Source organism: Malania oleifera, chromosome 13, assembly GCF_029873635.1.
Source record: "Malania oleifera isolate guangnan ecotype guangnan chromosome 13, ASM2987363v1, whole genome shotgun sequence".
NCBI classification, from domain to species: domain Eukaryota; kingdom Viridiplantae; phylum Streptophyta; class Magnoliopsida; order Santalales; family Ximeniaceae; genus Malania; species Malania oleifera.
Window position 1 is genome coordinate 18,222,399 of NC_080429.1, and position 23,662 is coordinate 18,246,060.

At 36.5% G+C, this 23,662-nt stretch overlaps 1 protein-coding gene across 2 annotated transcripts; it reads right to left on the reverse strand.

Moving 5' to 3' along the window:
* Window positions 1–1,885: 1,885 nt before the first annotated feature.
* On the reverse strand, window positions 1,886–14,374 carry LOC131146160 (ATP-dependent Clp protease ATP-binding subunit CLPT1, chloroplastic-like). Of its 2 annotated transcripts, XM_058095532.1 has the most exons (6): window positions 13,817–14,374; window positions 13,691–13,726; window positions 13,434–13,543; window positions 4,622–4,801; window positions 2,399–2,526; window positions 1,886–2,326 (listed from the first exon to the last, which is right to left on the reverse strand). In XM_058095532.1, exons 1-6 carry the CDS (start codon window positions 14,050–14,052, stop codon window positions 2,303–2,305), a joined length of 714 nt encoding a protein of 237 aa, XP_057951515.1. In that variant the 5' UTR covers window positions 14,053–14,374; the 3' UTR covers window positions 1,886–2,302. The 2 variants fall into 2 exon arrangements, with proteins under 2 accessions (XP_057951515.1, XP_057951514.1); XM_058095531.1 differs by having other exon boundaries at window positions 1,886–2,526; window positions 13,817–14,339.
* Window positions 14,375–23,662: the final 9,288 nt, after the last annotated feature.

Here is a 23,662-nt window from a genome sequence, read left to right on the forward strand (position 1 = left end):
CATGTCAATTTCACATCAATAGTACTTGCAAAATATTAAAGATGAAATATTAAAATTTCTTTAAAAATTTTAAATTAAAATTTTATAAAATAAAATAAAATATATATGTATTAAATGTGAAATTAGATAAAAATATTGAATAAAAATATTAACAAATATAGCATGAGTGCTGAGCTAATTTCTAAAATCCCCTCAGAAAAAAATTGTTAAACAATAGTTTTTGTTAAACTTATTTTTATTAAGCATTCACTTTTTACTTGTCTTATTGTAATTTATCATTATCATTATGGAATCTTTTAAAAAAGAAAAATTGAAAGATTAGGAGTTAGGTAGGTAAAAGAGAAATTAAATAAATCATAATTTTGGAATTTAGAGATGAATTTGAGTTTTAATATTTTATAAAACGGGTAAAAAAATATTTCCAATATATATTGTATAATACTTTAATTAATTCTTGGCTTGTAAAGTAAAAGATAACTTGATGCTTGTACTATGGGGGCAATATCATACAAATTTGTCATGAAAAATATTAAATTCAAAATTTTGAATAGTATATGAAACAATTTTGAAATGAAGATACACTTCTTAATTTTGTTGTCTTGCCTAATCTTAATAAACATTTAAATGGATCCAAAAATATAAGAGGGCAGCAGTATAATATTAATGAATTTTTTGAAATATTATAATTTGCATTATTATTATTATTATTATTATTATTATTATTATTATTATTATCCCCAAGATCCAGCACAATCTATGACAAGTATTTTTGTCATTTGACTTAATAAATGGAAGGGTTCGGATCCTTCCAATTTAAACATTGATATGAGTGAAGATATTTTTTAAAAAATGGGCTAAAATGAATAAAATTAGGTTTTATTTTTTTATTTTTATTTTAAAAAGTAACTAAGACTTAAAATTGAGACTAAGGAATCGTGTCACAAATACCCTCCTCTTCCTCTTTCTTAATTAGTCTCAAGCGATAATCACCCCTAGGCCTCCCTCTTAAAGAATTTCTTTTTTCTTGAAGAAATAAATTATTAAAAAGGTGAATTACATTTTTATTGTGCATGTCAATATAATGGATGTAATCTACAAGTTAGAGTTTTGAATAGCTGGAGAGAGCTACAGAGCATGCACAGCAGCCTCAGGAATAGCCGTTATATTCTATTTTTGCTAGCATCTATCCAACCTACTAATAAGCAATAAAAATAATATAATGTATATAAATATATTTAGTAATCATTTCTATAAAAAATTTTAAATCCTGGGATTTGCTGCCGTCCAAAGAGGCTGTGCTGCTTGTCAGCCATCTAATATTATCCAATCTGACAAATCAGGGCTAACGTAGGCCATCCAACTTTGTACATTTTGGGGTTATCCACGTCCATCCAACAAACCAAAAAACACCATAGCACAAAGAACAGGAACAAAGTTTTTTCCCCATTTATCATTTTTTAAAAAATATATATTAAATAATATTTTTTTAAAAAAAATAAACGTGACAAATCTCGCTACTTAGAGTAGCAAGATTACGTCAGTCATTTCCATAATTCCGCAAAAAGATATTATTGAATATATATATTTTTTTTTAAAATAAATCGAGAAAAAACTCCAGAGTAGCCTTTTTACAAGTGATATTCTAGACATCATGACATAATAGATGGAAATAGAAACAATGTTTACAAGAATGAAATACATTGATAGGGTAACTTATTTCTATTACTATGAAGACCTAAACAGGGAGAAATGGAATATCACACCCTCAAATACCATTTGTAATTCATTTCTTGTTCAAACCATTGCCTACCACTTCCACCACATTGCAATGAAATTTGACCTTGCAACAAGCTCATGCTAGAATTCAATTGATGAAAGGCTTCTATTTTCTCCCAATCACAGGCATTTTCACAATTTCCAAAAACTTTTCAGTGACATCAGTGGTCTTTGTATCCAAAATTAACATGGATCAAAGCAATATTTGAACAGTGTTGAACACTAAGGTGTATAAAAATATGGAGAGAGAAGAAAAACAAATCGTAAGAAAATACATTACATAGATGAGACCGACTTGGAAATTTTAATTCCATGTAATGCCTTGTAAAAGAAATACAATTTTACTGTGCCAATAGCTGGGTCAAGAAGCATTCGTTTGTACACTCCAACCTACCTGCTGCAAAACAAATCCCTCGGCAATTATCTTGCTCCAACATGAATGAAGTGGCAAGCCTTGGAAGCCATCCAGATAGTGTTTCAGAACAAGATGCAACTAGCATTCCGAGAAAAACTTTAAATTCTCTCTTCATGGCGAAACCTCCTTGTTAATCTAGAGAGATTAAGAAAGGCATTAGCTATAGCAGTAAGGACAGTCAGTAGGTAATATAAGCTTGGAACTCACGTATTTTGCAAGCTCTTTAGCTTTCTCATCGTCAAATCCAAAAGCAGCCATTATCTTGTAGCCAGCAGATTCATCTTCTGACCATATCCCAAGAAGCAAATGTATAGTGGTTATTTCCCCACTTTCACCTGCATCGCGTGATAATCTCAATCTAATGGAAGCAGCCAAAAGGAAAAGACAACGGCAGACGGGAAAAAGAAAAAGCGATGCAGTACAGTTTTTGAACTTGGTTGACATCAGGAAACACAGGTTTGCATTTGAGAGAGACATGGTGTTTTACAGTATAAAGTTGAACTTCCGCCTTCCAAGAACTATTCTTGAACATCATGTTACATCAGCAAGATAGACAGCACCACAGTTTGCATGCAATAACATCCACAATTAACAGCATTCATGGACCCAATCCCGAGATAAAAGCATAGCAAAAATGGGGAAAGGCTTACATGTCTTCCCAGCTCAAATATTTTCTTCTAGTTGTGTGGGATCCTGTATCCTTTAGAAGAAGAAGAAGAAGAAGCTCTGAACAGCAACAGTGGTACTTTGTTTTTATGTTGAAAATACAAAGGACAAATGGACAAGAAAGAAGACTCCCCCCATGATATAAACCAAATTCATGGTGGATTTCAGCCTTTGCCGTTTTTTGGGGCGTAATCACTAGCATTGAGCTCGGGAGCTCAAGGAAGGGGATGACACTTGCCTGGAGCAAGGTCAGAAATATTATATGGATTAAGATTCAGCTCTGGCTTTGCATTTACAAAGATCTAAACAGGGAGAATGTTGTCATTATAAGAATTTGGTCCAAGACTGCCAGAAATTTATGGAACAGGACTGGGTCTGTTCCCTCCAACACTCTCTAAAGAATGAGATGATTGTCCCCCCCAAAAAAAACACTGGAACTGTGAGTCATTTGACACTTACATGTGCTCGGATTTACTTGTTTTCTCTGTTTATGGTTCCACAGAAGCAAGAAAAGCATAAGTATCAAATTTTAATCCCTCTTACTAATTAAAGGACTAAATAAATAACAGAAGCTATCAAGATCATGCAACTCAAATGAAGTGAGTCTTAAAAAACCACTTCACATTATTGAAAGGAGAAACATGAAAAGAAACCAAAATGAGTTTAGTACATAAATCAGCCAGCATGGAAGGCGTGGTATGCCACGCACATGGGTGGGTGCTTGGCAGTCTTAGACAAGGGGCAGGGTTCTTCTGCTGTGGGCTGGAAGCAGATGCAATGTCACACTATCAATGCAAAAAAAAAAAAAAAGATTCATTTTTAAAGTTATGCATTAATTATGTGGCATTAAAAAATTCAGCATTACGTTGATGCTGAATGTTACCTTTGTTAAAGAATTTTAGATATTTCATTCAACCAAAACTTTGAGCAGTTCAAATGGGACTCAATGTTAATACCAAAATGATACCCGTATAAAATGGTCAGAAGATTCTTAACAACAAAAATGAGACACATAAGAATGCTCTGACTCTTTAACTGATTTCTTTTTGTCAGTTGTTGATGGGCCCAATATTTGTTGACATGACATCCTCTTAACTTGACTCGATCAAGTGATTTTTAAATTTTAATAATATTTAAAAGACAGTTGACAGATTCTCAAAACAAAATTTAATTAGATCAGATAATAAAATCTCGTTCCCAAAAAAAAATAAAAAATAAAAAATAAAAATGATGCACTTAATTAGTTGTTTCTAGCATAAACCCATTCATTGGATGCAAACCCAAAAGATTCTCAAACTAGACGAGACTAGAAGCAAGCTTCAAGAAACAAACATACTACTATCATGGTGTGTGGTTAAGAACAGTTCTGTCATTCTGTATTAGCTTCAAATGAGTTTAATCTCAACATTTTATTTCTATGATGATAAAGATATAATATAATAACTACAAATTTTTAATAGCATGAACACTTGCACACCATTTTTAAAGTTTAGATGTAACTAGAAGCAAGCCCTTAATTTATAAAGAAACTTCCATACCCTGCTTATAAAGCAGGAAATAACTTTCTATGGCACTCATGCACACCTTGCACCACAAACCTATGTAGCTGCCAATTATTCGTAGATTGCATGACTTATGGTACGGTCCAATGGATCTTGTACGGAATGTCAGATAAAAAGAATTAGAGTAAAGTGTGCAGGAAATAGCTTTCTATCGCAACCATACACCCCTTGAATGCCATATTAAAAGGATTGGATTAAATACCGGATTTCAATTTCTCATCAACAGCCCAATCAAGAGCCCTCTGGGCTGGTTCAGTCAATGGGGGATGCTCGGGACTGAAGAAATACAAGTCAGATTTTCCAAGTAACTTTATGGTTTCTTCTCGCACCTTGAAAAGTGTGATTCCATTAGCCCTCAAAAATTTTGCAGCTTCACTTGTACCTGCAAAATAAATAGAATAACATGAATCAAGTAAAGGAAATTTTAAAAAATGGAACCCCTATCTCAACTAAACTTCATTACAGGCTACAAACAAGCTTTTTTTTTTCACTCTACAGATGAGCAATGGGCCATTAAAATGCCAAAAAGGGCAGAACCCAAACACAAACAAGATATCTAAAAGTGCTATAACTAAGTTTCATGATTAGACAAACTTATAGTTAATGCCAAATTTTTAAAAAGTGGGTCAACTAATTTTAATGCATCAGGAATTTTGGCTACAAACTTCTAAGCAGGTGACATTATCTGTGCTTATCCATGCTGATGACATGCAATGTAGATTTGGAAACAGAGGGAGAAAGATGGACAGACAGTATGGTCTTAGTCCTCTCTACCTTAGCATATGTTTAAAACAAATCTTACAAAATAACTTTTGCAAATTGATTCAGTTTCTAATTCAACAAACAAAAAAAAGCACCATAAATTTTTTTTTTATTTGGATAATACATAAAATTTTTAAAAAATTAAAATTTTCAACTGAATGGTCATTGAGATAGAAGGTTTTTTATCAACTTTGTTAATTAATTATTTAGAATTACATAAGTTCACAGTTGCAAAGTTTCCAAAATTCACTATTTAGTTCAATGTTTCATCATGCAAAAGTAAAGAAAAATCATAATCCAGAAGTTCAAAACCAACATCAGAATGATATGATGATGCTTATAACACCCTGCCACTCATGCTCATGCATGTGAATCAAAAGGAATTGTTAAAAAGTTCATTAAAGTTGCAGTAAAAACTGTTAGACCTGTCACAGCCTATGAATCAAAGCGACTTGTCACAGCCTTGTTGCAACTCATCACAACCTCAGTATTATTGTCGTCGTTATCATTATTGTTGTTATCATTGCTATTATTAATCAGAAATTAATTGAGACTGGGCACCTAGGGGCTGCCAACCCTATTGCATAGAAGTGAGAGATATAACAACAACAGCAACAAATAAAAAATTTTAACCAAGCCTCAAAGTCTGAAAACGATCCAAAAATTCCCCAGCTTTTCTCCACCCAATACACCTAAAAACACAATAGGAGCACTACCCTGCACTACTGGTATTCTAATCACAATCTCATAACTGCCAGGGAAGGAAGGAATGTGGAAATGTTATCAAGCATCATCCAAGAAATTTGAACCACTGCCAGACAAAACATCAACTATCTCAGGCCTTAGAGCCATGGGGTAAAAGTGATTAATGCTCTCCCTCTCCCATGCCTCCTTACAAAGAGAAGCCTCTAGGGAAAGGACTGATCAAACCAGCCTCTAATCTACTCTAGAAAATTTTAACCAAAAATTTTGAGTTCTACTACCCAGCTGCCAAATAGAATCTTCATCGTGCACCTCAATGCTGGTCCTGTATAGCTGTTGTATTACTAAATTGGCCTCATTTAGTTCCCAATCATGAACATCCATCCTATAGAAAAGGTTACTTGATTCATATTTGTTGTTGCCAAAATTTGTCCAGGAGAATTTGGATCAATCACGACTTTGATCGCCTGCCAAGAACGAAACAAAAAAAATAAAAAAAGCCTTTGAGGATCAGGATGTACCTCAGGGAATCACTCTAATGCCTAAGCTAGGGAATTCGGAAAGACTATATAATCGCATTAGTAAAGGAATGAGTGAAAATAAGATGATAAGAGATGTTTTACCTTCCTTAGGGGTCCTTTTTATTGGCATTCGGGATACCTCCTTATTGATTTTCCTACTAATGTATCGCAGGAGTTACACTTTGGCTATTGATATGTTACTAAGGAGTAAAGTTCAGTGTGCTAACCCCTTTAATTAATGGGCGTTATATCCTTTCCATTGATTTCCATTGACCCCTTGATGTCTTTTCATTTTTTGGTATTATATAAGTTAATGTCAAGTTTTAATATCGGGGTCTCTTTTAGGTTATATCAGCTGCCCCCTTACTCTTGAGTCTTAGGGCTACCTTTTTGGCTTGGGAGTATATTGCATTTACTATAAGCCACTTTATTATCACGAGATTCGAATTAAACCATCATATGGGCATTTTTGGGTCTCATGAGCAGTGCTCATCAGATGGGCCAATACATTGTCGAACTGCACCTGTTTCTGGTTGCCTCATGAGCGGTGCTCATTAGATGGGTAAATCTTTTGCCAAGCAATCTCTATCTCTTGTTGCCTCATTAGTGGTGCTCATCAAGTGGGCATTTTTGGCCTCACGAGTGGTGCTCATCAAATGGACCAATTTTTTTACCAAGCAGTGTCCATCTTTTGCTGCCTCATGAGCGGTGCTCATCAAACGGGCATTTTTAGGCCACATAAGTGGTGCTCATCAGATGGGCCAATTTTTTTGTCAAGCAGTGGCTGTCTCATGCTGCCTTATGAGCGGTACTCATTAGATGGGCCAATTTTTTACAAAGCAGTGCCCGTCTCTTACTGCCTTATGAGCGGTGCTCATCAAACGGGCATTTTTTTGTCTCATTAGCGGTGCTTACCAAATGGACCAATTTTTTACCAAACAATACCCGTCTTTTGTTGTCTCATGAGCAGTGCTCATTGGATGGGCAATTTTGGACCTCATGAGTAGTGCTCATTAGATGGGCCATTTTTTTACTAACCAATGTCCGTCCCTTGCTGCCCTATGAGCGGTGCTTATCAGATAGACATTTTTAGGCCTAATGAACGCTGCTCATCAGATGGACCAATTTTTTATCGAACAGTGCTCGTCTCTTGTTTCCTCATGAGTAATGCTTATTAGATAGGCATTTTTGGGCCTCGTGAGATGTGTTCATCAGATGGGCCAATTTTTTTCCGAGCAGTGCCCATCTCTTACTACCTTATGAGCGGTACTGCATTTTTGGGTCTCATAAGCAATGCTCATCAAATGAGCTAATTTTTCACCAAGTAGTGTGATGCAACCATGATTGAATTTTTCTGGTGGTGGGGAGTAAACTGACTAGCACAATTGATCCCCAACAAGTTTGGACTTGAAATTGTGTGATGCAACCATGATTGAATTTTAGAAAGAAATCCTTCAAAGTTTTCCACTGATGGTTCCAACTGTTGCTACCAAAATTTGTATAAGAAAATTTGGATCAATTAAGACTTTGATCACCTACCAAGAATGGAATAAAAATGGCTTGGAGAACCCGGTATGCTAACCCTTTGCTTTAATTAGTAGACATTACCTCCTTTCCATTGATCCCTTAATGTCTTTTTATTTTTTGATCTTAGATAAGTTAATGTCAAGTTTTAATGTCAACGACTCTTTTAGATTATAACAATATCATTCCACTAGACCTAACTAGAAAAGCATCCAATACTGATTATGTTTTTGTACTAGCCAACCTAAATAATGCTAGGACAAAATCTTTCAATATCATTTCTATACACTAGACAATAAGCTAAAACCTTATTACAAATCACAAAACCAATGTACCTAGAAAACTCCAAAAAACTCCCTTTTGCTCTTCATAATCTCTTTCCCAAGGCCAATTGCATGGAAGGCACGGCCCTAGGCACATCCTCAGCGAACTGAGACCCTCATTATTTGCTTTCAGTAAGTTTCTTTTAACACACATCTTCCCCATCGCAAATCTTCAAGTTCAAACCCATTTGCTAAAGAGAGCCTTGTTGAACTCTTGCAAAAGCCTAAGTCCCAATCCCTCCATTTTGATTGTGAAGCAGACCTTATTCCATTTTCCCAGATGGAACTTCCTCTCATCCTCACTATTGCCCCATTAGAAATACCTTAACAATTTCTTCCACCCAGCAACTCCACAACACTGCCTTAGATTTGAAGGAGGCAACTAAAGGAGGATCAAGGTGTAATCACACTTTGGTAATATACCTACCTTACACCAAACTATTCATGGAAAATTGATTGATATCTCCAACATCATGAACATGCATAAGCTCACTTTCATGACATTCACCTTCAGACCTAAAAGGACTTCAAGCCATAAGAATACAGATAGCAAGTGTCTACATTGTTTCCCTTCTGCTCCATTATGGCGTTGTTTGCAAACAAGAGATGGGACACTTCAAGCTCTTGATTGTAAAGGATGCGTACCTTAAAGTCAAGCCAAAAAACCACCCACAACCGACCTCCTAATCATCCTTGATAAGGCCTCCACCACACAACTATAAAATGGGGTGTCAAGATATGGTCCCCTTTCCATAGCCCTCTCAAACTAGGGAAGAAACTTTTTGGGGTATCATTGATCACTGCTTAATATCTAACAATGGAAATGCAAAAAATGGATGATTTTCTCTATTGTAAATCAAACCCCGTCCTTTTCAAACTATTTAATAGGAACAACATACATGTTCATAGGCCTTTTCAATATCCATTTGGCAACTAAATCAGCACTCTTGATCTTAGATCCACACATTCATTGGCCATAAGTGCAGCATCCAAAATATTCTTAACTAGGATTACGACTTTCTAAGACCACCTCTTTCAACTTCAAGCCAAGCACTTTGACAATCAACTAATAAACACAGTTAATTAGATAGGCCTAATATCCCGAACATCGTCTGCTCCTCCTTTTTTAGGGATCAAACAAAGTAAGCAGCATTCAAACTTTTCCCAAATGAGCCACGCTTCGTAATGTTGGAAGGTAGACATCACAGTCCCTTTTACAATGTCTCAACACTATTTGAAGAGCATTGTTTTCGCCCCATCTAGTCCAGGGACTTCGCCCCACGGCAGGTATTAAGAACTGCTGCGAATTCTTCAATGAAGAGCCTCTCCCTCGCACTCTACCATCCTATCTAATGGAACCAATTCTAGCAAGTCAAGAAAAGACCTTATGTAGCTTCAGACAAAAGGTACTTAACTTATTGTAGAAGTCAATAATTTTTTTTTATAATAAAAGAAAATGTGTTAAGGTAGAGAATGTACAATTGAAGCAAGGATACTAAATCCTCAAAAAAATAAAATAAAATAAAAACAAAAGAAAACTAAAAAAGAGGGGGGGGGGGGAAGAACAAAGCATAATAAAAAAATAACTACAATAATTAGCCAAGAAATCCCCTTTTCAAATCCTTCCCATCATAGTTCACCAAACACTTCAAATTAGCAAATTCCCTCTAACCCTTCTTCACCTTGGATTTGCCAATTGCCACCATCAAGCCTGACCTCATTACCTCCGTTGATCAAATAACCTTAGGGCCGAGGCCTAAGTCATCCAACCTCTAAGTATCAATATCTTTCCCAAGAATTTTGTTTTGAACAATAGTAGGCATAATTCCATCCTTAATTATTTTATCATCTTTGTCATCTTCATCTTCAAACAGATTAATACTTTCTAAACTTCTAAAAGAGGAGGCGGCACATAAGATAGATCCCCAAGACAATCAATAGAAGAATCGAAGGAATATCCACATTGTTCCCAAATATGGTCCAAAAGTGGCATCTTTTTTTTGCATTCAAGATCACTACTCCCCATGCTGTCCTCATCCGAAACATCTCCCCATCTCTTACTTCGCTTACCCAACTTTGCCCTCTCAAAGATTGGCTCTTCCACTATACTTAATACACCTTTGGAATCCCTCTTAATTTAATGTGTTCTCTCATTAGATAATTCTTGCTTATCTTCTAACTTTCCTCCCTTCAAAACCCATCTACATATTCTTTCGACAAGCGTACCACTTACCACTCCTCAAATTATCTGAATAGATTTCCTTTCCATCTTGATTTCCCACCAAACTAGAGATGAAATCCTAGTATTCCAACTCACAAGAAATAAAATTCCAAGCTAGACTCCCCCCCTAACGATCCTTAAGCCCCCTCTAATGCCATTTTCCTCTACCCGAGGAGAAACATCAAAACTATCAAGCCTTTCCCCTCCTTCCATCTCCATAACTTTACTTTTATCAGAGCATCCCTTGTCATGACCATCAAAGCATTTATTCAAAGAAGAGCGCAAAGTTGGATCACTTTGTACTTCATTCAAAGAAAAAAGTAAACACTGCTCGACATGTCGTTGCACTAGAGAATGGTGAGCCCCCATATCATCCCAAATCGTGGGCGAAAAGGCTCCCTTATGAGAAATATCCCGTCATTATAAATTCTACCAATGTAGCTCAACATTTTATGGGAATCGACCACTCTAAGGAAAAATCCCATGTTATTGTCCCCTTTCGAAAGCCACAAGACCCTATATTTTTGTCTCCAAGAAATTTCCTCTTCAGTGAGAAGTCTCCTCATTTTTCCTTAGAGAATATCCTCATCGTTTCTCTCTACCAATGTAATGCTACTAGCTAACACTTCCAAAGCTTGAACCAAATTGACATCTACTCTCCCATAGACTTCCCTATTCCGTTCCATAAGATCTTTTCAGCAACTTGCTTTACAGTTTTTCCACCAAGTAGGCAGCTCCTCCAATAAATCCACTTCCTTTAACCACAGCCTCTCAAATTGAGAAGGCTCTCCCCACTAGTACTAGAGATAACCCCACAATCCAGCTGAAGGGAGGAACGATCTGAGGTTGTCTGGGAAGGCACACTAGGAAAAGATTAAGGAACATCTCTTCCTAGTTAGCTGAGCACAAAAACCCCTCACTGCTAAATCCTGAATATGGCATCAACTTCTCTGTTGTTTGACCCAGTGAACCAACGCCAACCTCCCTGCCCCAAAAGTGAGGCAATATGCAAAATCTTTCACAGACTTAGATATTTTGCCGCAGCACCCTATCCTCTTTTGATAATATCCAACCATATTGAACCATCCCCTCCCCCGCCCCCAACCCAGAAAAAAAAAAAAAAAAAAGAGGGAAAACTCCATCTTGGCTTTAGCTCAGCCAGCTTCATCCATAAGTCCCCTCTTACTCTATCATAATGGCAGCACCTAAGTGAATGAAGTTGTAACACACGTTAACTTGCCCCATTTCAACCCAAACCCCATTCTCGTGGCTTATGTGAGGCTCCCTTTTAACAAATTTGAAATTTGAATCTACCCGTAGCCAGGTGGGCTGGTGGCTTTGTCTCCTTCCTCATATTTGCAACAACCACGCAAGATCCAACTAAGGAACTAATAGTCTGCAACCCATGAACCCGCTACCACTATTGCAGCTGCTGGAATACAATGCTTGTCCGTTACAAACTTATGGCTTCATCCACACCAAGATAGCTGCCAAACAACTAGTCAATGGCTTGAAATTTCTCCCCATGCCACAGGTGGACAAGAAGGCCCACTGCTCAAATTCAAAATTATTTCAGCTAAGCCTAAGAGTCAACCTTGGAGAAGCCACCAATCCAGCAATAAAGCAAACCCCCCCCCCCCCCTCTTCTTCAGTTCTTTTATTCCAACACTGTTTGCCCACACCTTCACCTTACTTCTCATCATAACTTCCACTATGCCTCCAAAGAACCCACCAACCAGAGAGCTCTCCTAGAAGTGGACTGTTGAGGCAAAGAACCTAGGGTTAGCTTTGATTGCATCAGAACCCCTTATCCACCAGGCTTCCAATTTATTACAAGGCCTCTCAGTCATCCGGTATGCCTCCATGAAGGATTTGCCTCTATCAAATGGTGGGAGATCCTGACCTTCCAAAACAAATTTCCTAAAATTCCTCCAGTAGCACTTCAATACCTAAATTGGTCACCAAACACCCCACTTTCTACTCCCTGAGCTCTCAACCACCTTCCGAGAAGACCACCCTTAACAGCATTTTGCAAACACCCAAAAACTTATCTACATTCCTCCAAATATTTTTAAAATAGAACACCCCATTTCTCAAATTTGGCAAACTGAAATCTCATCCAGAAAATGTTTTCTCAGTCAATCAAAATTTGACAAAGGTATCCTCATGCTCACTCAAACAACTAAAACTTTCTTATTCCATCTCCATCAACAACAATTAAGTAGACGATCCTTCCACCTACCTAGGCTGCAATGTCACCCACAATATCAATTGCACTTCTATTTGATTACAAAAAAAGGTTGAAGGTTTCTTCACGTGCGCATAGGAACACATGTTTTTGTTCATTAAACAACGTTGTTATAACACGTTAAAGTGGAGTTTATTAAAAAATATAGACTTAGGTGGAGGAAACTAAAGCAAAAAGCATGTTTGAGGGTAAGAGTGGTGTTTGGGTTTTAACATTCAATATAAGATAGAAAAGTAAAAAATAAAAAAGAATGACAAATTCCTTTTCAAAGATATTTTAACTTGCATTCTTAGCTTGCAATATAGTGGAACAATTAGGAAGGGGGCAGGATATTAATGGAAAAGTTTTCAATCATAATAAAATATTTACTATTTTTTTTTTTTTTGGGGGGGAGGCGGGGGGGGGCGATCAATTTTTAACCTGACTTGAAATTGATATGACATTTTACCATGGAATAATGATTTTCCAATTACTTAGTTTATATTAAAAGTAGCAGTTCTTCACTCACTGAATTTCATACAGGTTGTATGATATGACACTCTACCACCATTTTCTTAATTCACGGTTTAGTTGGAGTTTAGAGAGGCCTTGCGTGAATGTGTCATGAATTTAGGATGGAATCATACCACAACTACCTGCATTTGAAAAGCATATATTGCTGTTGACAGTAGAAAACATGATTAAAATTCTTACGAACAGTCAGAATTACAAACCCTCGATCAATATCCCCATTAGAAGAGCCTCGGTTCCAGTATTTGGGTACTTCAGCTTCCTTGCTTCCAGCTCTGCCAAAGCGAACGACTTTATGGCCCTCGCCGACCATCTAAACCCCATTAATTATAAACAAAAAAGAGTTATAAATCACCCAAAAATCCTCAAGCAAAACGACTAATCATAGTGTTCGAAGCAACTACTACGTAATTTTTTGCTTTCAAAAAAAAAAAACTACATTCATTGTAATGGAACTTACTTAGGGATTTTCTCAGAAGCAGCCCGATCCGGTTTCCTGCAAAATCAAATCACTATCAATTGTTCTATCAAACCCTCAAACAAAACCAAAGCAAGAAATTTGGCATATTAATGCAAGCCTGCTTACGCGGTGGGAAGGCTAAGCAAGACGGTAGCGACCGTGGGGTGACGAGTCTTCGAGGCAAAACGCCGTGAGCCGCCCGAGGGCAGAATCGAGAGCTTAAGCCCTAACAAAGAGCTCAACAGATAGTTGGGTTTGAGCGGGAATTGAAGACGCAGAGAGGGGTCGTAGGCTTTTCTGCAACAGGATGGTGAAGAGGCCGATGGTGACGCCGAGAGTGCCGAGATCGTGTGAGACGCCATGGACGTAACAGGACGTTGCAGAAACCCTGTAATGGCGTAATGCGCTGTAAACCCGAGAGACGAAAGGGGAAGTTGGGGTATTGAGAATTGGGCTACGGAGAATTTTTCATGGAGGTATCCGTAGTCCGCGTGGTATGTAGGTTGAAATGGAGATTGCAGTGACGAGCTGCTCTGAAATGGATAGAACTGTTCTTAAATAATTAGTATGGGTTTTTCGTCCTACTCCTGGAAGAGCTGCTCTGGACAAGCAAGAGAGTAATTAGGTTGTGTCTGGGAATGTAATTTTCATTTGTGTCAAGTTTTAAAAATTCAATATAAATATAAATTTAAAATTTTAATTTTATGTTCTTATATATAGTATTTTGTGCTTTGCATCTAAATTTGTACGAATTAAGAAAATTTTAATATAAGTTAATACTATATTTTTTTCTAAATTTATAAATTTAAATTTAATATTTGAATTTTAATGATACCTTGGAGAGTTTGAAATTTAAATTTTAAATTGAAACTTGTGTAAATTTGAAAAAATATAATATAAAATTATATTTATTTTATCTAAATCTCCACAAATTTAAATTCTATATCCCAAATCTAGCTCTTCAATTATAACCTAAACTCATGTTTGATAGTTTTAAGAGTCAATCTTCAATTTAAATTTATATAAATTTAAATAAAATGTAATACCAAATTATATAAAATTTCGTTCAAATCACTGATATTCAAATCCATTGCTAGTACACAATCTAAATTAATTTTTATACACAATGCCAATTTATTTATTTTAATTTAGACATAAATATAATTCTTCTATTTAATGATCTAATTGTCAAAATATCAAAAAAGTTAGACATCAAAACTCTGGGGAGTTTCTTTGATTTGCCATAAAATTTATCTCATGTGAAAATATAATTTATCATCTCTCTCTCTCTCTCTCTCTCTCTCTCTCTCATTGCAAATATATTAAAATCTTTCATTATATAAAACACTTTTGCAAATTTGTATTTGATTCCTTTTCAGCAGGGTCTAGTATAGAACTAACAAGAATTTAGTTGTTACCTCCTCATAAATGTAGATGTGAGAAATGCTAAAGTTAAATAAATGTCATTAACAGTCATTATGCATGGATTAAAACTGTAGGAACCCGACTTGTGATATATGGAATTAATTAGTTAAGAGAGAGGCAAAAAGGTAATTAAGCAGACCTCATCGACGAGGATGAAGGCAGAGTTCGTCGACAAAATCTTCAGGATACTCGACGACGAGTTTTAGGGGCTCGTTGACGAGGATAAGCCAAGGGACTTCGAGAAATCGGGAATCTCAAGCTCATCGACGAGGTCATTGTCTCATCGACGAGGAAACAAAATGAGCTCGTCCACAAGGGCTCCATTCGTCGACGAGAAGTGGCTGGGTCAAAGGGTTATAAATTGATATTTTCATTACTTCTCAGTTAAGAAAACTCAAATTCTCTCTTTATCTCTCTAGAAACTCCACCTACTCTTTATCTCTCTAGATTTCAGAGTCATACGTTGCAAGAATCATAGATCTGACGTTACTACGAGGATCAAGGAAGGATTCTCTACAAGTTCTACGGATCAGATCTTTGGTTAGGGCATTTTCGAGTTTTGGATCGAAAGTGAGGTAAGGCTCCGTTCTCAGTTCTGATCCAGTAGCTTTGTAGGTAACGGAGTTGTGAGTATGTTTTGTATTGGGGTTTATAGGTTTTGGAACTAAATTCGCTGTTTAGGGGCATTGGAATTCAGGATTTATCATCTGGGGGAAGGTAAGGGGAATTGTGTTTATATCGATTATTTTCGAAATCGGACTCGGTGGAGTTGTGACCCACGGTCCTATGTGCATTTTGGTTGCTCATTTGGGGAAATCTGATGGGTAAAATTATGGGTTTTTCATGTTATAGTTTTGGGAAAAGGGGCGACGGGTTGTATCATTGGTTTTGTTAGAAAATCGTTTATATATTGTGATGTATACTGTGTTACTGGGATAACCATGCCTTGACTTTAAACTGTATATGTTTGGAAAATCATGATTTGGATTACCAAATGGGTGTGGTTTTGTTTGGTTATATGAGCATGCATGGTTGTGTTTTTGTGGAAATGCAATAGGAATAGGGTTCCAAGTTGTTCCAGGTACTGAAAGAGTGTCCGACTCTATATCCGAGGGCATGTGTTTATCTCCTGCCATGTTTGGAAAGAGTGTCCGACTTTATATCCGAGGGCGTGAGCCTTATTAGCTGATCACCGAAGAGTGTGGATCCACCAGTTTGTACTAGTACAATGCCATGGGAGCCTAGGGTTCGCCATGTGCTAGGGACGCCGTGTATCGCGGGCCGGCTATGGGCCGACACCAGGTATTGCGGGCCGGCTACGGGCTGAAAGGTGTGATGACACCAGGTTACCTGATCATGTGTGCGTTGTGTATGCACTGGTTGAAACTGTTTTGTGAAAGTACTGAAATTGCATTTAAACTATGTATGTTACATGTATCATGATAACACTCATATGCCACACACTGATATAACATATATTCTTCCTTACTAAAAGGTGTCTCACCTCTGTTGTACGTACATATTTTTCAGGTCCTTCGGGTAACCGGAGCTAGCTTCCTGGTGTAGGAGCGTAGTGGTTGGTGTACTGCGGGAAGTACTTGGGTAAGTCTTTAAGTTTACACAGGGTGGTTTTTGGGATTCTGGGTTGCCACCTAGGTTGGTGTTGTATTTTGTGGAGTTTGACTCCTTTGTACAGACTCTGGTATGGTACTGTGTATATATAGAAATGACATTTTTTCCGCTGCGTATATTGTCATATATGAATGTGTATAGGGTGTCTGGGAACCCCACGAGGTCAGACTCTTATTCATTGTACTGTATCTTTGAGTAATTTGTATAATACAGTGACAGGTTAAGTTACTTTTTCATCCTCGGGTCCCATTTCCGGATTCGAGGTGTGACAAGAACTCTTTACTTTGTCCACAACCTCAAGATTGTGGTTCAAGACTCACTATTGTCATTCGCTTGCCTTAACCTTCCAATAGAGACTGTCGCGACGTCCCCACGCGGAGCGAAATTGCCCCAGGGTGGGCGAACTGAAAAAGTATGGTTTTAAATATTCGTGGAAAACATGGTGTGATGGAGTCACTACTAACATTTTGAAGTGTGGTTAGAATACTTGATTACTACCCAATTAAGGTTAGAATTAGTCTGCGCTACCAAAGCACGGATCGGGAGTTCGGTTATGCGAGAGAAAGGTACTAGCATCCCCTACACGCCCGTTCTACGGATGGTACCTAATTAATTGAAAATTATCCCTCAAATTAAATTTAATAGCCTTTTAAATTACTCCCTTTAAAAATTACACAACATTAAATACCATATAAATATTTCCTCAAAATTTAGGACACACGGAACTTAAGGAGCTCATGTCCTTTGTTTAAAATCATCGGGATGGAAAATCAAGAACATAATTTACAAAATACATTTTCCCAGGAAGCTTTGAAATTCATAGGATTTTTCTATGTATGAAAAATACTATTTTGGGAGGGTTTTGGAAATCATTCAAGATGGAAGAGGATGCCAACAATGATTTTTAAATTTCAAAATATTTTTCCTGATTTTTCTCTATTATATATATTGCAATTTTCCCATACTTTTACAAAATTTTTACTTAAATAACTAAAAAAACAATTAAGAAAAAATAACAAAAATTGAGTCAAAAATATATTTTATGATTTTTCCTAATTTCCCCTCAACTTTCTGTGATTTTTTTGAATTTTTTATGATTTTTTTTGAATTATGGTGAATTATTAAATTTTTAAATAATCATATAACAACTAAAAATGAGCTAAATCGGTTCCACACCGGTTTAGGGGACCAAACCGGTTCGGGAAAGAACCGGTCAAAGGGGAGGTGGTCAACCGGTTTAAGGCCTGGTCAGGGCCATGCCACGCGTCAACAACGGAGCGGGAAATGGAACGTGTCTCGAATTGGCATCGTGGCAACATCGGAGTCGTTGTTGGCGTGCAACGATCGGACGGTTGAAAAGGGAACCACACGAAGCACTAAATAAGCGGCACGTGTTGATCGTCGAGTGGAGCAAGCTGATGTGTGGGGATCCACATCACAATCTAATCTCATCTGTTCATGCGAGATGAAGATCGAACGACTCTGGGGTGCCTCGGGAGGCTGAGTGTGTATGGTGATGATGCTGCCACGCGTCAGTGATTGGTGGAGAAGCAGACGTTCAATGATAACTTTTGACACTGAGTAATCCTGGCAGTTGCTGAGAGCAAAGATCCAACGGTGGAGGGGGGTATTGCTGCGGATCGTTGATGGGATTGAATTTTGATCATCTAGAGAAAAAGTAGATCTGACGGCTGTGAAAGGAACGGTCATGGCTTTCTAATCGAACGGGTAAAAATGTGCCACATGTGTGAATCCTGTGGTCTCGAGGTCTTTGATATTTAAGCTTCAATTTTTTTTTTCTTTTTTTTTTTTCCTTTTTCTCGAATACTCTCTCTCTTTTCTTTCCCTTTTTCCTCTCTTCTCTGCAACCCTGCGAGCAAAAACCCTAGTTTCTGCTATTTCTCTTCTCCTCCTCTCTATCTTCTCTAGTTCTCTCTATACAACCCAACCTCCTTAGTCTGCAAGCCAGACTCTCTCAGTCCCTCTTCTCTCGATCTCTCCACTCTCTACTCTTGGTTACTTCCCTGAAAACCTTGCCTTGCCATCTCTTAATCTCTGCAACTGAAGCCCTGATTTCTCCTAACCCTCTCTACCTCAACTCTCCTAGAGACTTCCTGCTGAAACCCTGGCTCTGAACGTTCTACTCACGGATCTGAACATCCTCCTCCGATCCCATATCGAAACAAAACCCTAGCCTCTGCAATTTGCCCTATCTTACTCTTTACTCATCACCCTGTTTCCTTATATTCTTTCCTTGAAAACAAAGCTTAGGTTTGGTAACCTGCAACTCCCTTTACCTCTCTATCCGTCAACTCTCAGAGGATTTTTAGCTTCTAATAAACCTCCCTCAGGCTCTCGTGGTCAGGTCAGAACAAGCTGGAACCCTGCAATGAAACTAAGGCGAACATACCCAAGGGGACTTCGGGGGAAATAATCGATATCGATCTCAGAGAGGTCCATTCAGAGTCTGCAGAAAAGATAAGTTTTCTTTATTTTGATTTTTATTTTTGCTTATGATTTTATGCGTGGGTATGGTCTTGAATGATATGTGAATACTAGTTGTGTTTATGATTCTCTGCGTCGTGTATAGAGAATTAGGGTTTCGGGTTGAAGGTGGGAGACGAGTTGACTTGTCTCCACCCAGTGAGTGGCATCAGGGTTGACTTGCACGAGTCAACCCTATGAGTGATTTAACCATGGGTGAGCCTGAGTGGGCTAGGGATGTGTTTTTTGAACATGACCCCGGGTTGATATTCGGGCTTGGTCTTTTGGAATGGGCCTTGATTAGTTTTTTTTCAATGAAAAATGATATAGGCTTGGGGTTGTTTTCAAAAACGGGCCAGGAAAAGGAATTTAAAATTGGGCCTCGGGTGATTTAAAAAATTGGGGTATGGGTTTAGTTTTAACCGACGTTGTGGATTTTTAAGACAATGGGCCTTGGGTTGATTTTTTTTTTTTTTTTTTTTAAGTGGGCTATGGGTTTAAAAATTTGGCTTGGGCCTAAGGTGCTTTGAAAAAAATGGGCTTTTGGGTTTTCCAAATGGGCTTTTATTTTTAAACTCAAACTAGGCCCAAGGAATATTTTAAAATAAGATGGACATAGGGTTTTAAACAAGATTCGGGTCGGGTTGGGCTTCGATTTGTGGGTTCAATCTGGGTATGAGTTAAATGATTTATGGTTTAGATCAGAAGATCCAAACCCCGATTCGGGTTGGAGGTTTGGATTGGGAGATTCAAATCTTAGTTTGGGTATGGGTTTGAACTCAGGTTCAAAACCTGAGAGAGGGGGATGATGTAACGCCCTAGAAAATGATATGCTTGGGAGTGTAAAAATAAAAAATAAGAATAAATTAATAAAATAAAAATAAATAAATTTTAATTAATATTAAATTGAATTAATAAAATAAATAATAAGATGGATATATATATATATGTATATAATGATGATTGTAGAGATCCAGGAAAATAAAATAATAAAATAAATGGGAAAAAAGGTTTTTGGGGTGGTTAAGGAGAAAACCGGCGACGGTTTTTTGGAGAAGGAAGAAAAGCGGTGACGGTTTCCTCTAAGAGTTATGAAATTATAAAAGAACCGAGAACTCATTTGAAGAAATAAAATTAAACACTCTTCTCTCTCTCTCATGCAAACCCACAGACCCCTCTCCTTCTTTATTCGATTCCGACTCCGTTAAAGCCCGGATTGACGATCGAGAACTGCCACGGGATTCCTGGGAAGATTTTCTGCATCTTAGGTGGAGCAAATTCTTAGTTTAGGGTTACGGGGCACCATCCCAAAATTGAAGTAAGGGTATTAAATATTAGTTTAATGGTTAATATGGAGTATATAGGGCCTAGGGAATGATAAAATAGTGTTTTATTGAGATTTGAGTTGATAAACTTAGGTTTTTGAATTAGGGTTCGGGTGTGTAACGGACATTGTTTGGGGTTTTTGCAGGCGTAATCTAGGAAATCAAGTAAGGGGAATTAATTATAGTAGGTTTTTATTAATTATAAACTGGTTAATTCGAGTATACAATATATATATATGGAAAGAAATTGTGTAACGCCCCAACCCCGAAGGGTCTGAGATATTTACTTTTTACCATTGATTTACAGTGGAAGTAAATAAACTCAATTATTATTAAATCAGAGCGCTAATTATCCATATTACAATCGTTTATTTCAAAAGAAAAAAAATTACATAAGCATAAATATCTGGCATCATACTAATATTTATAATCAAGCTTTATTTTCTATTCTATTCCCACCCGCATGTTTGCTATGTTTGATTTCTGATATGTCCTTCAAAGTTATCTGAAATGTAAAAATATGATTGGGGTGAGACGACACTCAGTAAGTAAATAAGATTATTATTCGTGTGTGGCCAAAATGAGCTTTTAAAATTTTGTAAAACAATATTTAATACTATAACTTCAAAATTGCTTCTAAAATAAATGTAAATTTAAAAATTTTTACATAAAACTTTTGTCATCAACTACAATAGTAAAATTTTATAATCATATACTATAAGTGTTAAATTAAACTTTTAATTTTAAAACTATAAAAATATTTAATTATTTACATATATATATTTTTCCTTATACGTTTTCTTTAGATCGTCATTTAGGCACAAGAATGACCCTTTTTACATAAACATATACTTTTCCTTCAAATCATCAATAACTCTATACACGTAATTAAATATGTATAAACATATATTGTAAAAATCACTCTTAGGCCTGTTTGTCGTAAGTCATGTTTACCCCCATGACTGGGTTGTGCGGTCCAAAGATTGGACTTAGCTGGCTGGCCGACCAAACTAAATCAACGTACGTAAACATTAAGTGAGATTTTCCTTATTAAGTCCAAGTCCGGAATCAGGTGTGCACTTAAGAGAAATCCACTAACATAACTAACAACTCTATAAACAGTGTGGGTGCATTCTGATCCGTTTAAACTTTAAGCTACGGTATTGAGCATTTGTGCGGTACCGAACATCTGTAACTTTGAACTTCCTTTGCCATAAGGGGTTTTAAAATCATTTTATTATAAATTATGTAATTTTAAATAATATTATGAAAATCTCATCTTTACTCATATTTTCATCAAACATGCAACATAAAAATAAACTCATGTCACACAATTTTCGTGTTAAAAAATATATATATATATTAAATAGAGAGAAATGCTGAAAACTATCCGAGTGTATTAGAGTATTTCTTAACCCAAAAATAAATGTAAGAATATTAAAATTAAAACTGGTATAATTAAATATGCGTAAAAATAAATTCAGGAGAATTTTATGAAACTAAGTAACATAAATGAAATTTACTTACAAATAAACTTGGATATAAATTTTAAATGAAAATCTAACATAATTTAATTTACTTACCACTTCTTTTATCTTGTGCTACGAACACAATAACTATTTCTAAGAAATGAGATCGGAAAGAGTGGATGAGTGAGAACTTACTAAAAAATTCTCTCTCCGCCACTAATTATTTCACTCACTAATCTTTCTAGGAAAATTTTGGGGAAGAAGTGGAATTTGTAAAAGTGTCGGGAGAGGGGTGAGATTGTAATTTTTTTTTTTTAAATTAAAGAATGGGCAAGGAATGGGTTAGGTATGGGTTAAGTATGGGTAAGGAATGGAGGCCATGTGGGAGTACTTGCCACCACTCCCATTTAATTAATTTTTAATTAATTACTTACTTACTTCTTTAATTAATTATTTATTTATTTTATTTATTATTTTTTAATCATTATTATCATTATTATTATCATTGTTGTTACTTTTAAGCTATTTTTAGTATTTATTTATTTTATTATTTATTTTTTAAAAAGAATTAAATTTGAATTTTGAAAACTCATGTGGCCCATATGGTCTTGTGGGCCCCACACAACTTCAAGATCCAAGTGGATCATACGTAACTCAAATAATCCTCAAACGATTTTATGAGCCCTACACGGTTTCGAGACTCGTGTGAACCTCCACACAGCTTCGAGACTCATGTGGGCCCCACACAGTCTCGTGGGCCTTGCATAGGATACCTATATTATTATTATTATTTTATCATATATTTCTATAAATTATGTCAATCAAAACATTATTTTATGTACTTATTTACGTATACAAACAGTGTCTACCCTGTTTTATCCTATGAAATTTCATTTTGATCAAGCCAACCTCTAGGGAGCAACTGAGCCACAATGGTCTCTGAGCACTCGCTTAGACAAGGCCTTTCTTAGGCATCAAACAAGAAATCAAGGATCCTAATAGAGAAACTTTGATACTAACTAAATGACCATTAATATTATTATATTTTTATTTATTTTTTTGGGTTATTACAAATTGTGTGGCAGGAGTACAACTTTCATAATTTAATTGATTGTTGTGAGTACAGAATGATGAAATATACTATTGAATTGTGTACATTGGCTAATTGTGAGTACAGTTTATTGATGAATAAAGTTGGTTGTGAATATTGGCTGCTTGAGATTACTGTGTGATGAACAATGTGATGTGTGTGTATGGGTCATTTTGTGTGGTTATTCGTGTGTATCACAATATAACGTTGGCAGGCTTGAGGAGTTCGTTATATTGCCTAGATGTAATCATGATATACATTGGTAGGCCTGAGGAGTTCGTATATTGTCATTATATATTGGGGTAGAGCATTGGTAGGCCTAAGGAGGTTGTTCTACTGATATACTACAAGTAGGTCATGTGGATTGGTACTAGTGATTAGTGGTGCTTGTGTGGGTCACGTTATATCCTGTGTGGACAGTCCTGTGTGGATGTGATTCCTGTGTGGACTGGGCATCCTGTGTCAATGAGAGTCTTGTGTGGACCTTGTATTTTGTATGAATGTAAGTCCTATGTGGACGGTGTTCTCCTGTGTGTATAATTTATGT

Excerpts from the sequence above, each read along its gene's own strand:
- LOC131146160 (XM_058095531.1), bottom strand. The coding sequence starts at position 14,052 with ATGGCGTCTCACACGATCTCGGCACTCTCGGCGTCACCATCGGCCTCT. Across the intron at positions 13,727-13,816 it reads TTGCTTAGCCTTCCCACCGC|GAAACCGGATCGGGCTGCTT; the intron begins GTAAGCAGGCTT and ends TTGATTTTGCAG. Across the intron at positions 4,802-13,433 it reads AATGGGGATATTGATCGAGG|GTACAAGTGAAGCTGCAAAA; the intron begins GTTTGTAATTCT and ends TTTATTTTGCAG.